This window comes from Sorghum bicolor, chromosome 4 (assembly GCF_000003195.3).
Source record: "Sorghum bicolor cultivar BTx623 chromosome 4, Sorghum_bicolor_NCBIv3, whole genome shotgun sequence".
Classification (NCBI taxonomy): domain Eukaryota; kingdom Viridiplantae; phylum Streptophyta; class Magnoliopsida; order Poales; family Poaceae; genus Sorghum; species Sorghum bicolor.
The window spans coordinates 7,285,426-7,299,278 of NC_012873.2; the positions used below are offsets into that span (position 1 = coordinate 7,285,426).

General features: G+C 42.8%; 1 protein-coding gene across 2 annotated transcripts; it reads left to right on the forward strand.

Moving 5' to 3' along the window:
* On the forward strand, positions 4,091 to 13,841 carry LOC8082936 (serine-threonine kinase receptor-associated protein). 2 transcript variants are annotated; one of them, XM_021458724.1, is made up of 7 exons: positions 4,091 to 4,572; positions 5,500 to 5,635; positions 6,330 to 6,411; positions 7,416 to 7,591; positions 8,008 to 8,145; positions 8,231 to 8,370; positions 9,452 to 9,489. In XM_021458724.1, exons 1-7 carry the CDS (start codon positions 4,455 to 4,457, stop codon positions 9,454 to 9,456), a joined length of 795 nt encoding a protein of 264 aa, XP_021314399.1. In that variant the 5' UTR covers positions 4,091 to 4,454; the 3' UTR covers positions 9,457 to 9,489. The 2 variants fall into 2 exon arrangements, with proteins under 2 accessions (XP_021314399.1, XP_002451748.1); XM_002451703.2 differs by lacking the exon at positions 9,452 to 9,489 and adding an exon at positions 13,362 to 13,841 and having other exon boundaries at positions 4,096 to 4,572.

Below are 13,853 nucleotides of genomic sequence, written 5' to 3' on the forward strand. Positions count from 1 at the left end.
GCTCTAAGTCCTAAAGAAATCTCAAAAAACTAAGTCCCTAAAAAAGGATTTAGACCATGTTTAGCTGAGCTCTGACTCAGCTCCAACAGCTCCAGTGAAGGAGCCATACCAAACACGCTAACTAAAAGAGTTGTTTCTACCCGTCCGTTAGAGGAGTCGAAGCCCTTTTGCATTTATGAGGTGGATTTCGGGTTTGTAGCTTCGCCGCTCTGGCTCCAGCTTTTCGTGACAGTGCACCAATAGAATCATACTAAAATTGCGATTGGATAAACAAGCTTAGTCGGCTTATTCTGCCGGGTTTAGACCTGGTTTGGTTCCATCTAGAGCAACTTCAGCCAAACCCTCAAATCCCCCTCTCCCCACTCTATTCCTTCAAATGAGAGTCTTCCATCCATATTTCGTCTCATATTACTCAACACACTCCAACAGAATTTCTAAATTTTTCATACTTTGCATTATAATATTATGGACCATATATTATCGGTCCCACATGTCAGCTTTATGGGAAGGAGAAAGAGGGATGAGGGACTCTTATATCTAGAGGTTTAGAGAAAATGAGCCTCTCATCCAACAGGACTTGAATAGGGGCTCGATTAAAGAGGATTTTATATGGCTTAGGTCTCAAAATAGAAGCTTAGTTGGAGTTGCCCTTAGTCCGTAGACTAAAGTTTAGTCCCCTAACATGTTTGGACCCGAGGACTACTTGCCATTAAAACTACTATAGAAAGACAAAAACACCCCTAAATCATCTGGGTGGAGTGTTGCTCATCATTCGCTTAAGAGCAGGATATTTAACTTTTTACCATCATAACGAAGGTCACCTCTCTAGATAGCATTCTTACTGTTGCTCATACATATTTGCCATCGTTAGTGAAGACTTCATAATTTTAAGCCATTTTTTCATACGTGGCAGGACACCTAGGCATACCAGCATGTCTCTCGGATGCGAATTAACTTTGTTACCCTTTTCTTCTTTGTGCGTATCTTCCTCTCGATAAAGCTCCACCCTCGGCCACACGGCGAGCACCCACGGGCGCAGCTAGTAACTACCCCCGCTTGAGTGCCCCCTCGACCCTCGACCCTCTACCCAACGGCTTGCTGCTCGCATAGGATCTCGGCAGACCCAACCCAACCCAACAGCTTCCGAGCGAGTCCGGCGGCGATGATGGCGGGCAAGTCGCACACGCGCAAGGTGTTTCTCCTCTGCAACTGTGTCGTCTTCTCCGCGGCGGGATGTTCAAGCTCCTTCACGGCGCCCGCCACACCCGCGCAGTGGCACAACGCGCACGCCGTGGGCGCTGCGCTCACCGCCATCTTCTAGGGCCCCGTCGCTCACCGCCATCTTCTAGGGTGCCGTGCTCTAGGTGCCGCCATGTTCGTCGTCAGCATAGGGCATGACCGGGGACCTGCAAGCCATGGCCCCTGTTGCCTCACGCGCAACTTCCCCTATGTCCCGTCAGCTGCCACCATGGACTCCATTGTCGCCCTTGGCCGGAGCTCAAGCAAGGAAGGGATAGAGAAAGAAGAAATAGATGAGGGCCAAAATTGTCATTTCCTCTGGCTGGTTCATGATGTCAGGTCGAGTTAGCTTGCCATGTCAGCGAAAGTGGTAAGAATGTAGCAAATGTGCTTTCCCTAATGGTAAATATGTATAAGCAATTATAAGAGTGCTATCTGAAGAGGTTGCATCCGTTATGATGGTAAAAAGTTAAATATCTCCTTAAGAACAGTGTCCGCCATCACTAGAAGGTGGGAGGGGACTTCATCGTTGGGGGGTGGCTACACGCAGATCCACCATAGGGGGAGCTCGCACCGTCGATCGGGAAGAGTTGGTTGTACGCCACCAGCGACTCCGCCAAGCCCTGTTGCCGGCGGGGAGAGGGGGTGTTGTCTCTGATGGGAAGGAGATAGGCATAGGGAGGGAGAAGGGCTCGGTGGAGGTGACATGCGCAGAACAATAATAAGGGGCAGGAGCTGTCCTTTTGGGTCTTTAATCACCATTTAGTCACCCCCTTAGAGAGAGGACTAAACTAATTTAGTCACCTTTTTTATCATCTTGTTTGATAATTTAGTGACTAGAAGCGGCCAAAATCAGGTGACACATAACCAAACAGTTTGAGTTGGCATTATCTGACTTTGACTCCCTCTCTTTGTTTTGGTGACTCAGTGTTATTGACTTCAACTCTCTCTCTTTGTTTTCGCCGCGACTCGACATTATTGACTTTAACTCCCTCTCTTCGACTCCCAAGTATAGATAAAGTAAGTCAAAAGTTGATAACGTCGGGTCCGAACCTAGCAGAATAAGCTGACTCAACACTATTTATCTCATCCTCTATTTTTTATGATGCCTATTATCTATATTATATATCAATAAATTTTTCATACGTTACAACAGAATCAAAATCACATATCATTAGTTGGTATCATGAGACGTGTCTTGTTTCAACTCATATGAATAAAGGTTTCGAGTTTAAACCATAAATGGAATAATGAACTAATTAAGATGATAATTTCTAACTTATCTGTTTTAAGTAAAATTGGATAGAACGTTTACACTCTAAAAAGTACTCTCTAATAGTATTTCTAAAACTCACTGGCTAAGGGCAGTCCCAATAGAGCATTTATGTTAGTTTCTATCTATCTTAATTACCTTGATAATTTAGCAATTTGCTAATGTGACAGTAGCTTTATTGTGGAGAGAGAATGAAAAAGAGAGAAACCGTTTCCTCCTAAGGAAACCGAGTCGTCTCTTGTACCGATGCATGAAGAAACCACGGAATTAGCGATGGGGAGACACGACTCGTTTCTTCCTCTTCTGCACTGGATCCCTTGCGCCGCCGCCGCTAATTTCCCTCGCGCGCTCTGGTTGCCTCCGTTCCCGCGCACGTCACTACTTCGTTCTGGTTCCTTCCGGCCCACCTCGCCTCACCCAGCTCACTACTCCGGTCCTCCTGCACACCGCCGCTCGATGCCCGCCTCGCACGCGACAGCTCGCGATCGAACTGCCTCCCCATGTCGCCTCCCTCCGTCCTGTTTCGTCCCGTCTCCACGCTCGTCTGTGCTTCTCCTCCTCGGCCCACGCGGCAACCACGCATCGCTGGACAGCCAGGTGAGCGGAGATCTCGTCCGTGTACTTGAGCGGCTTCCTGTTGTTCCGCGCGTGGAGTGCCGTCTGCAGCAGCCGGCGAGGTGTCGCCGCCGTTGCCATTAGTAAGTAGGACGGCGCACACAAGGAGAAGGCAACACGAGAGCCGACGGCTTCTTGAGGTGTACTCGATGCTGGAGACCGGTGTTTGTACGTGTGTTCCAGCAAAGCCAGAGCTACTAGTCTGCTGCGTTGGGAGCTATTCTGCTGGCGTTGGGAGCTATTCTGCTGGCACAGCTACGTGGTTTGTGCGCAAAGGATCTAAGACGAGAGAGAGGAACAATGCGAATGATTGGTTAATTTTTTTGTCTGGACACTAGAAAAAATTTGCATTGTGAAGAATAGTTTCTTGGTGCAATGTCCTATGTTGTAGAAACTATGGTAGTTTTTTTATTGGGATTGCCCTAAACCAATATTTAGAGATACATTTGAATAAAAATCGCTTTCTGTAACTTTCTACACGACAAAAGCTTTTATATATCTTTGACTAGCCTTGCTCTCTTTCTTTAACTAGCAAAAAATCCAAAAAAATGATGGTTATAATTGGATAACCATTTAACGAGTTGTTGGTGTGTATTTTTCATCAAATTTTCGATTTCTAATCATTATAAAAGATATAAAGAGTCTTAATAAAAAGGTTAAACAGAAAACCCAACCGGAGGGGAAACCCAGAAAACAGAGAACCTGCTGGTGGGAAAAAAATATCGGAAAACAAAACAACTGGAGGGTGGGAAAAAAATCGGAAAGCAAAAACCCGCAGGAAAAATCGGAAAAAATAATTGAATTTGCCCGTAAAAAATAAGAAGAATTCTTTAACTTTATTATATTACACTTTTTTAATGTTCATTGGAGACAGTTTCAGTTTTTTTTATTACCGCTTATAAGAGGGCTTCCTGTCCGTCAAATAAAATAAGGAATGAAAATAGTTTCTGTGCAAACGAGTGCCACATAACAGCCATTTGCGGTTTTTAATTAAAAATATCCCTTCGTCTATTCGCCTGTTTCACATCACACTAGTACCAGTAGACTAGCAATAGATAGATCCCCGATCCGTTAGGTCTCCACCCCCATCGCTGTAATTATCCCACAATCAACACCAGGAACAATTTCTGCGTACAAATAACAAATCAAACCACAGATCCGGATCATCCAATCCGTCACGGACCCCCAATTTGACCCTGATTTCCCCCCGTTTTTTAATCGGGCTAGGGCTAGGGCTAGTGTGCACCGCGCTGTTTTAGGTTGTGCTCGGTGGCGGTGAGGTGTTGAAGCTAAGGTTAGGAACTTAGGATTGACGAGAGGCGGAGGGATGGACAAGAAGAAGGTGGCGGTGCCGACGGTGTGCCATGGGCACTCGCGCCCGGTGGTGGACCTCTTCTACAGCCCCGTCACGCCCGACGGCTACTTCCTCATCAGCGCCAGCAAAGGTACTGTTGCTTGATTTATAGATTGAGAGTGAGTGTGTGAGTTGTTATATTGTGGAATGTGAATTGCATGATGATTAAGATAGATGGTTCCTAAGGTGAAAAATGCAGTTAATTTCATTAGATACTGCATACTGGTGGATTGTGTGGTCATGTACATTCGACTGCTACTGATGTCGTTCATGTTGGTAAGGATGTAACTGTCACAGAGACCCTGGTCCAGAGTCTGGATCTATATTGGTTTATTGTTACACATAGATGTTTTATTATATTAGTTTCCAGCATCTGCTGTTTGAAATGCGAGATCGAACCATCAATTTGTAAAGACCTGATAAATTGGCTACTATCCAGTTGTCACTGGCTCATAGCATTTAGCTGGCTCTGCATTTTGTGTGCATTCAAGTTCAGGACAAGCTGTTGAGTAGCTGAAAGATGAGACCACATCTTGTTTGCCTCCTATCCCATGGCAGTCAGTGTTTAAGTGACTTGGGTCATTGCTCTTTAACATAGCAAAATTGAGGAACTGTTGTAATGTTCAGGGCTTAAGCTGAACCTGATACTAACGTTGTTGAGTGTTGACCATGTAACTGTTCTTTTGAGCCTAATTACTTGATCCGCTTATGCATAAATTTGGATTCCTAGTTGGGAGTATTATCTTAAGTATCTCTTTGGTTTAGCTAAATAGTCAGTTCCTATAGTTTTTGCTGTACAGCAATCATTAGACTTTTGAGCATATTTGGCACAAGAAATTTGACTATTTATTCGACAGTTAACTTCTACTGGATCATATCATAAAGAGCGTGTCCATATTCATACGGTACAGGGGCAATGTCATTACTTACAATTTGCACCATGTGAGCTTTGTTTATTGTTGGATAGTGTTCCTTGCTTATTGCATAGTTGTTATTGATAGCACGGTTTTGTTTGCAGACTCAAATCCAATGCTTCGCAATGGTGAAACTGGAGATTGGATTGGGACATTTCAAGGCCACAAAGGCGCTGTATGGAGCGCTTGCCTTGACACCAATGCTCTGCGTGCTGCGTCTGGTTCTGCTGACTTTTCAGCGTATGGTCTCATTTCGCAAAGTCTCCTGGTGTTACTGTAATTTTAACCCCTCTGAAGGATGTTGCATATCATTTGAATTGACCATCTGTTTACCATTCTCTGGTGGATCCCCCCTTGTTTTATCTCAATTTGGCTGTTTATTAGTACATTAATTTTGGCATGTTATATGTTGTAAAGGCATCTCAATTTGGCTGGGAATTTTTGTAATATAATTCACATATTTTCTTTTCAAGGGTTATTCTCAATTTTCATAATACATGATGTTTAAAGAGTTAGAATACACCAAGATAGATTAGGGCTCCTGATTTGATTTCTGTATGTCACTCGATTTGGTTAACTTTTCATTGCATCTGTTAATTACTATCTATTTTTGAATTTGGTAGTTGGTACTTAATACAAGCTATGTGAAATAAACACTACCAAGAAACACAAAATTAACTTTGTGCATGGATGATTTGACTTGGAGAAAAGTCGAAAGTGTAAATGCTAATCTATTTAAGTTAACCAACCTTTTATATCTTGAATAATATGTCGACTGGATGGATTTTGCAACAGCTACCTGAATGGAAGAACGAACTGTCAAAATGACATGAGATGGTTTAAATGAATGGCATATAAGCTCAGTTTCCACGTGATGCTCTAGATTGTTTGTTTCCATTTTTGGGAACATGTGTTGATTATCTCTTTTTTTCAGAAAAATATGGGATGCACTAACAGGCGATGTGCTCCACTCCTTTGAACACAAGCATATTGTCCGTGCATGTGCTTTTTCTGAGGTTATGGTCTTACCATATTGAAGCATCATAAATGTTCCTCTCCTGTAGTCAAGTAATTCTGTTGGCTGCTTATTGCCCTTTTTGTCACCTTGTTCTGATCAATTCTTTCTTTTTTACTGGTGACCTGGAACACATTCCTTTATTTTAATTGGTTGAGTGTAATGGTGATTATTTGTATTCTTCTGGGTTGTAAATTTTAGATGCCTGCTTATCATATTGGTTATTAATAATTCCAAAATATCTGTACCCATTGCTTTCGTGTGGTTGCATGGATCACTAGAATTGATGATTTATGCAAACTTTGTGTAGGAAGTGTCTAAAAACACTATATTTGTGCCTAAAAGTTTATCAATATTCTATTACAATTTTTGGATTGACCGGTTAACCTTAAATTAGCCTCCTATTGAATTACTGATGTAAACATCACTGATCTGATCATCACAAGTTTTCAAGTGCCTCTAGTTGATATCATACTTCGAAGTGATCCAAAGCCTTGTATTTTCTAATAAAGTTATCAGTTTATGATGAAACAGTAATTTCTTATCTTCTAAGCTATCATAAACTTTTCTTTCCATTTAACTCTATTTATTCAACCTTCTCATGTGATTTAGGTTGGAATTTTCTAATTTAACAATGTGATCGATTATGCCTCTTCTATTTCTCGGAGAATATGTCATTATTAGGTATAGCTACTTGTCCATTTGTGTACATTCTGAAATCAGAAAAGTAGCAAGATGACTTGCTAGTCTAGTCTGAAATTCTATATATGGTTTGTTTTCTCAAGCCCAGTTACCTTACTCATCAAATAGGATTTGGAAACGTCCATCTTGAAGATAACCTTCTTATGACTAGTTCTAGAAATTGAACCATTAATCATTTTAAACTTCTTTGAGACCCTACAGAATTGTTTTCTTTCCTTCAGTTTATTTTTCGCCGCATTGACTGAGATAGTTTTCTGCATGCATAGATTTATATCTCATCTAAAACACAAATATTTCTTGCAGGATACCCACATGTTGCTTACAGGAGGTTTCGAGAAGATTTTGCGCATATATGATTTGAATCGCCCAGATGCAACTCCAAGAGAAATTGACAAATCACCTGGTTCTGTCAGAACTGTCACTTGGCTTCATAGTGATCAAACTATATTAAGTTCCTGCGCGGATTTAGGTGGTGTGAGGTTTGTCTACATGTACTATTAACTGCATTTTTTTGGCTCCATATTAGTATTGCCAGTTTGCTAGAAGTTGATTTTATATACAAAATAAGCATGCTGAACTGTTATCGATAGGGCCTGGCAGAGTTGTCTGTTATTTGGAGTTGGGCCCTGTTAGACTGCAAACACAAAGACATATTTCAGAATTCAACTTTTACAAATTCATTTAGTTTTGAAATAATAATTAAATTGTTGCACCGAAGAAACCCCTCTATTTCCCTAGAAAACATATCTTGATCTCTCTCTACTGTGTCTCTTTAGTTGCAAAGTCTGCACCTTAAGTATATCGCTGTCCAAAGTGTGTCAACATACATATCAATGTATTTTTTGTTCTTCTTGATTGGTACCACCTCTTGACAGGTTATGAGATGTATTGACAGGTTATGGGATGTAAGGAGTGGGAAAATTGTCCAAACACTTGAAACCAAATCACCTGTCACCAGCGCAGAAGTAAGCCAAGATGGTCGGTTTATCACGACAACTGATGGCTCAAGCGTGAAGTTTTGGGATGCAAATCAGTAAGACATTTCTGTACCTTACTTTAAGAATGCCAAGAGATGTGTTGCCTTTGTTGCTTACAGAATATATCTTGCTTTTCTGCAGCTTTGGACTTGTTAAGAGTTATAATATGCCATGTGCAGTGGAGTCAGCTTCTCTCGAACCGAATTGTGGGAATAAATTTGTCACAGGTGGAGAAGACATGTGGGTTCGTGTCTTTGATTTCTTCACTGGAGAAGAATTAGGTAAGTCTCTCTGTTTCAAGGTTTTGTCTATAGTTCTTTGTCATGATACCTGCAATGTTTCAGAATATTCATGCTGCACCCCCCCACCCCCACCCCCCGAGTCTTTTCCTGTTTTTAGCAACACTAGGTTAACGCCCGTACGTTGTTACGGGTTTTAAAATCCACCTACTCTATGTTTCTTCATTTTTATTTTATTATTTTGTTTTTTCTGTCTATATTCTTCCTTTTTCATTTCTTTTCAGTTTTTGTTTTTCGATTTTATTTTATTTTATTTTCTGTCCTTTCCTTATTCTTTTCTTGTTTTAATTTTACCTTTTATTTTCTTTTTCTTTTGGTTTTATTTTTATTGTTCTTCCTTGCTTCTATTTGTTTTTATTTTTTCTTTTCAGATTTTCTATGTTTCTTGAAATTCTTATTTTATATTTTATTTCCTTTTAATCTTATTTTTATCCTTATTTAAATTATTCATTAATTTTATTTGCTCTATGCACTTTTTATCGTTTGTTAATTATATTTGCTTTATTTTTATTTTCTATATATATGTGATATTTATATAGTATATATTTAGTGTTCTATTTTGTGTTATGTCATGTTTACGTAGTATACATGTGATGTTCTATGATGTTTCTTATGGTGTTCACTTAGTATACATGTAATATATAATAAATGTGATGTTCTATAATATATTTAATGATGTTCTATAATATATTTAGTGATGTTAATATTCTATAAATATATTTACAATATTTGAAAAGTAACCCTTTGACGTTATTTGAAAATTTTCTCCATTTTGTGTTTTTATTCTTTTTCTTATGCTTTTTACTATAGATTTTTTTTTTTATTTTTATCTATGTCATGTATTTATGTATTTTTATGTATATTGTAATATCAGTTTCATAAACCTTAAACCTAAATACTATTCTTCTAAATTGATAAACATTTTTTTACAAAGACAGAACATTGTCTATTGAACCTAGAATATTGTCTCTACTTAATAAAAGAAAATATTTTATCTTTATAAGATAAATATTCATTAATAAAATTTTATCTAAATATATGCATGTATGATCTTATTTTCAAGGATAACGTGTCATCGCGCAGCAAAAAAGACTACCAAAGGGATGAGAGTTGTGGACGGGTCCTCTCCATAATTTTTAATAAAATTTTATTTAAATATATCCATGTGTGATCTTGTTTTGAAGAATTTGTTATGAGAAATTTAATGGTGCAATCGGAATTTAATTTATATCTTCAGTTTAAAAGCTATGACTTTTTTAAATTCGCTAAAACAATTTTGCATGCATGGGTGGGTGAGGCCTGAGTTAATGAGATAGCCTATCATGGCTAAAAGGGATGGGAGTTGTGGCTTCACCATGTGTGGTAGACGGGTCCTTTCCATAATTTTTAGTTGTAGAGATTAGATTGTCACTTGCAATTGCAAGGCTGCAATGAACTATGGTTAATGTTTGACGCCATATGATGAATCTTTACTTCTTCGCTTAGTCTGTTATTCAATTTTTTTTATCGAACATGTGCCAGAACTGTGTGCCATTTTATTAAGAAGAAGAAATAAAGGCGGTAAGAACACTACAACACACAACCACACTGTCCCCATTCTTCATGCACACCTTTAAAATATGTACATGCCCTTGGCCTAAGATTTCACTTAGATCTGGCTCAAGAACAAAGGAGGTAGGAAATGCCTCCAGGCGCCACAGCTGTAGCTCTTCACAAGCAAGCTGAAGTGCTCTAGCTATACTAGGAGAAACCCTATTAAACACACAACGGGTGCGGTGGTTCCACAAGGTCCAGGCCCCTAGAATAATGAGGGAGTTAAGTCCCTTCCGAATCAGGTTTTATCAACTCCAACAACAGATTTTTTTTCCAACCTATCAACAAGAGAACTCCACAGCTTGTGGAGCAAGGATCGTAGCCGACCATTTGCAAAATCTTGAGCCAAAACTCCCAGGAAAACACACAGGACAAGAGGTGGTTGATCGTCTCTTCATCTTGACCACAATGAGGGCACTGGACTGGATTTGGAAGGTCTCGTGTGCAAGACGAACAGCAGTCCAACATCTACAGCGGGTAACTAGCCACAAAATGAAGTGACATTTGCCTGGGCCCAATATTTCCAAATTATTTCCCACAGAAGAGACCCTCGTATGCTGTCTTAGTGGAGTCATGACCATTAGCCGAGAAATGTGAAATTTGAGAGTCCTCCGCACCAGGTTGCAGGGCCACCTCAGAAAAGAAGATCCCAATTACTTTGGATATCAGAAATCTAGGCCTGACCAGTGAGGGCCTCAGGCACTTTCCTTTTGGGAGCCAATCTAAACACACGAGAAGCAAGATTGGCTACTGTTATGTGGCTGCTGGGATGAGGGAGATTGATTGGGATTGAGGGAGCGACGGTTGAAGGCGTGAACAGTACCCATGGGTACTGTTCACAGGGAGGGTGAGAGAGGAGACTAGGGTTTTGGACGCTAGGAACGCTAGCCGCGGGGCTCTGCCCACGGCCGGCAAGAGAGAAGGGATTTCCTTCTAATCTCTTGCTTGATTAGATTGATACATCTCCTCTCCTTATATAGAGAGGTTTACTTGACTTACAAGCAAGTCTTACTTGACCTCTAAGCAAGCGACCCTTATCTCTAATTAACCCTAACACTAATGGACTATTGCACCAGCCCAGGCCCAATAGGTCCCTTACGTACTCTAACACTACACCCCACCTGGACATGCAGCTCGTCCTCGAGCTGCAACCTAACCAACTTATAACTCGACTCAACACAAACTTAATACCTAAAAATAAGCCGTTTACATCTTGGCTTATTTTATTGACCCGAAATAAATTGTGACTCTATTTTTGAATCCTAAAGATACGGCGGACATCCTCCGCATGATGGACCTACATGTGTGCAGCCACCTGGATCCCATGGAGCCCACCGGAACAATTGGGGTGCTCGGGTATAGCCACCTGGAATTAGTCGCGATAACGACCAGCGGAGACGTCCTCGCGGTGGCCGGTGGCAGAATATGGTGGCGCTAGGCAGTGCGTCCCCGCTGATGACAAGGAGGGGAGTGGCTCCACTACCACCGCTGCCACAGAGTTGGAGGTTGCTGCCCGCGGGAAAAACACCATACTCGTGCCGAAAGATAGCAGCAAGTCGGCGCGCTTGTTGGTGGCCATCCCACAGGGCGAGATCGTGCTCCGCTGTGCTGAGGTTGACCGTCGCCAAGGTCACCTCGTGCATAGGCTGGCACATCTCCTGTAGCCGCCGGCGCGCTAGGAGGCTGCGTGCCGCAGCCTGCAGCCGCACTGCTGCGACACCTTGCAGGCAGTCGCCCGTGCAATCGCCTTCCTCTCCGCGAGCTGCTGCAAGATTGTCGCTGCAGGGACAATTGGACGTCGCCGCTTGAAGATGGGGCGCTGGCCCTGCTGGCGCGCCAGGAGGCAGCGCACCGCCGCCTGCAGCTCTGACGCCGTTGCTTGGATGCTATCCACGCCCCCATAGAAGACACCATCACAGTGTTGCTGTGGCGGCACAAGGTTGGGGGCTATGAATAACGGGATCGGTGAAGTGCCCATCAGCGCCCAGGAAGGAAGGGGGGCGGGGAGGTTGGCCACCGCATCATGTGCAGGGGCGCCTCCGTGCTGCTCTGGGGCGGGCTTGAGGTGGAGGACGTTGGTGGCGACGTTGTAGGGGCGGGTGGCGGCGGCGGCGGCGGCAGGAGACTTGCCAGCAACGACTGCATGGCATGCATGTTGCGGCTGAGCAGGTCCATGTTGCGGCCGATCTAGTCGACCACTCCCGCCAAGGACGCCAGGGTGAGGGTGCCGCCGGAGGACTTCGAGGTCTCGGGCGGTGCGGCAAGAAGTGGCCCGCTGGACACCACCGGCGAGACCACGCTGCAGGTCGGTGGTAGCGCGGACATCGTACCAAGGCTAGCTGATACCAGATTGTTATGTGGCTGCTAGGGTTGAGGGAGATGGATTGGGATCGAAGGAGCGGCGGCTGATGGCGTGAACAGTACCCGCACTACAGTACCGCGGGTACTATTCATAAGGAGGAGGCTGTGTGAGAGAGAGGGGGGTTTGGGCGCTGGGAACGCCGGCCGTGGGGCTCTGCCCACGGCCGGCAAGAGAAAGAGGATTTCCTTCTAATCTCTTGCTTGATTAGATTGATACATCTCCTCTCCTTATATGCAGAGGTTTACTTGATTTACAATCAAGGCTTACTTGACCCCTAAGCAAGCGACCCTTATCTCTAATTAACCCTAACACTAATGGGCTATTGCACCAGCCCAGGCCCAATAGGTCCCTTACGTACTCTTAACAGCTACCCTCTGGACATGAATCCATCTACCAGTCCAAAATAAAGTTTTTGGCCCATCTCCCACCTTGGTTGTTACTGCCATAGAGAAGAAAGCATGGACATAGTGATGAACTTGAATAGGAAACTTCGATCATGGCCGACTGGGGTCAATTTTTTGTTACCACAGCCAGCGCATTCTGAGAACCCGACCAAGGTTTCGGAGATTAGAGATGCCTAGTCCACTGATTTCTCGAGGGAGACGGATCTTGGCCCATGCCAGTAGGCTCTTTATTCAAAGGCATAGCTGATATTCTGCTTGTTTATTCGTTTTGGCCCTCTCACTTCTGAAGTCTGTTTACGGTACCATTTCTTTAAAGTCGTTTATGGTATTGCTAGTTGACATAAGTGTTTTGTTTCTTATGGGATCATTCCAAGCATTCTCTGTGTGGATTTGAATCTCAAGTTATTAGCTTTTTTTTTGGCAAAACGTTATCAGCATTCATTTGAAGCAGCTCAGGGTTAGGGATGTTATAGAAGCTATAGAGCATTCTGTTTTATTACTTGACGGTTGAATATTCATTCCATTGCGGTCGTTATTGTAAGGTATTATCCAAAAATCTATGCACCTGACTATCCTCACTGAACTTGTGGTTATGTTGCTTTTCTGCTAAACAGCATGTAACAAGGGGCACCATGGTCCGGTCCACTGCGTACGGTTTACTCCTGTTGGTGAATCTTATGCATCAGGATCCGAAGACGGAACCATCCGAATTTGGCAGTTGGGTCCAGCTAACAGCGACGAACAGGAGGCAGCAAGTGCAAATGGGAAGGCAAAGGTCGGGGTAAATGATGTCGCACGTAAGATCGAGGGTTTCCACATTTCTAAGGACGGGCAGGTAGAGGGCACTTGATGCCCACCATGCTTGCTGGGAGACTTTTGTGGGATGCTCTTTCCCTTCGTTCCTCCCAGAATCTGTTGTAAACTTGTAAAAGTATAAGCACTGGCCTGCTGCAGTTGGGTTTCCTCTAACAGCACCTAAATGGTGGAATTTTTGTTGGGGGTCCTCCTTGTATTTCTCAAACTCTGGACAGTACTCTCACTGAGGTGAACGAATATATAAGACTCAAAAATGGCAATTTTCTGTTTTTTTTTTCCGGCTGGGGTTA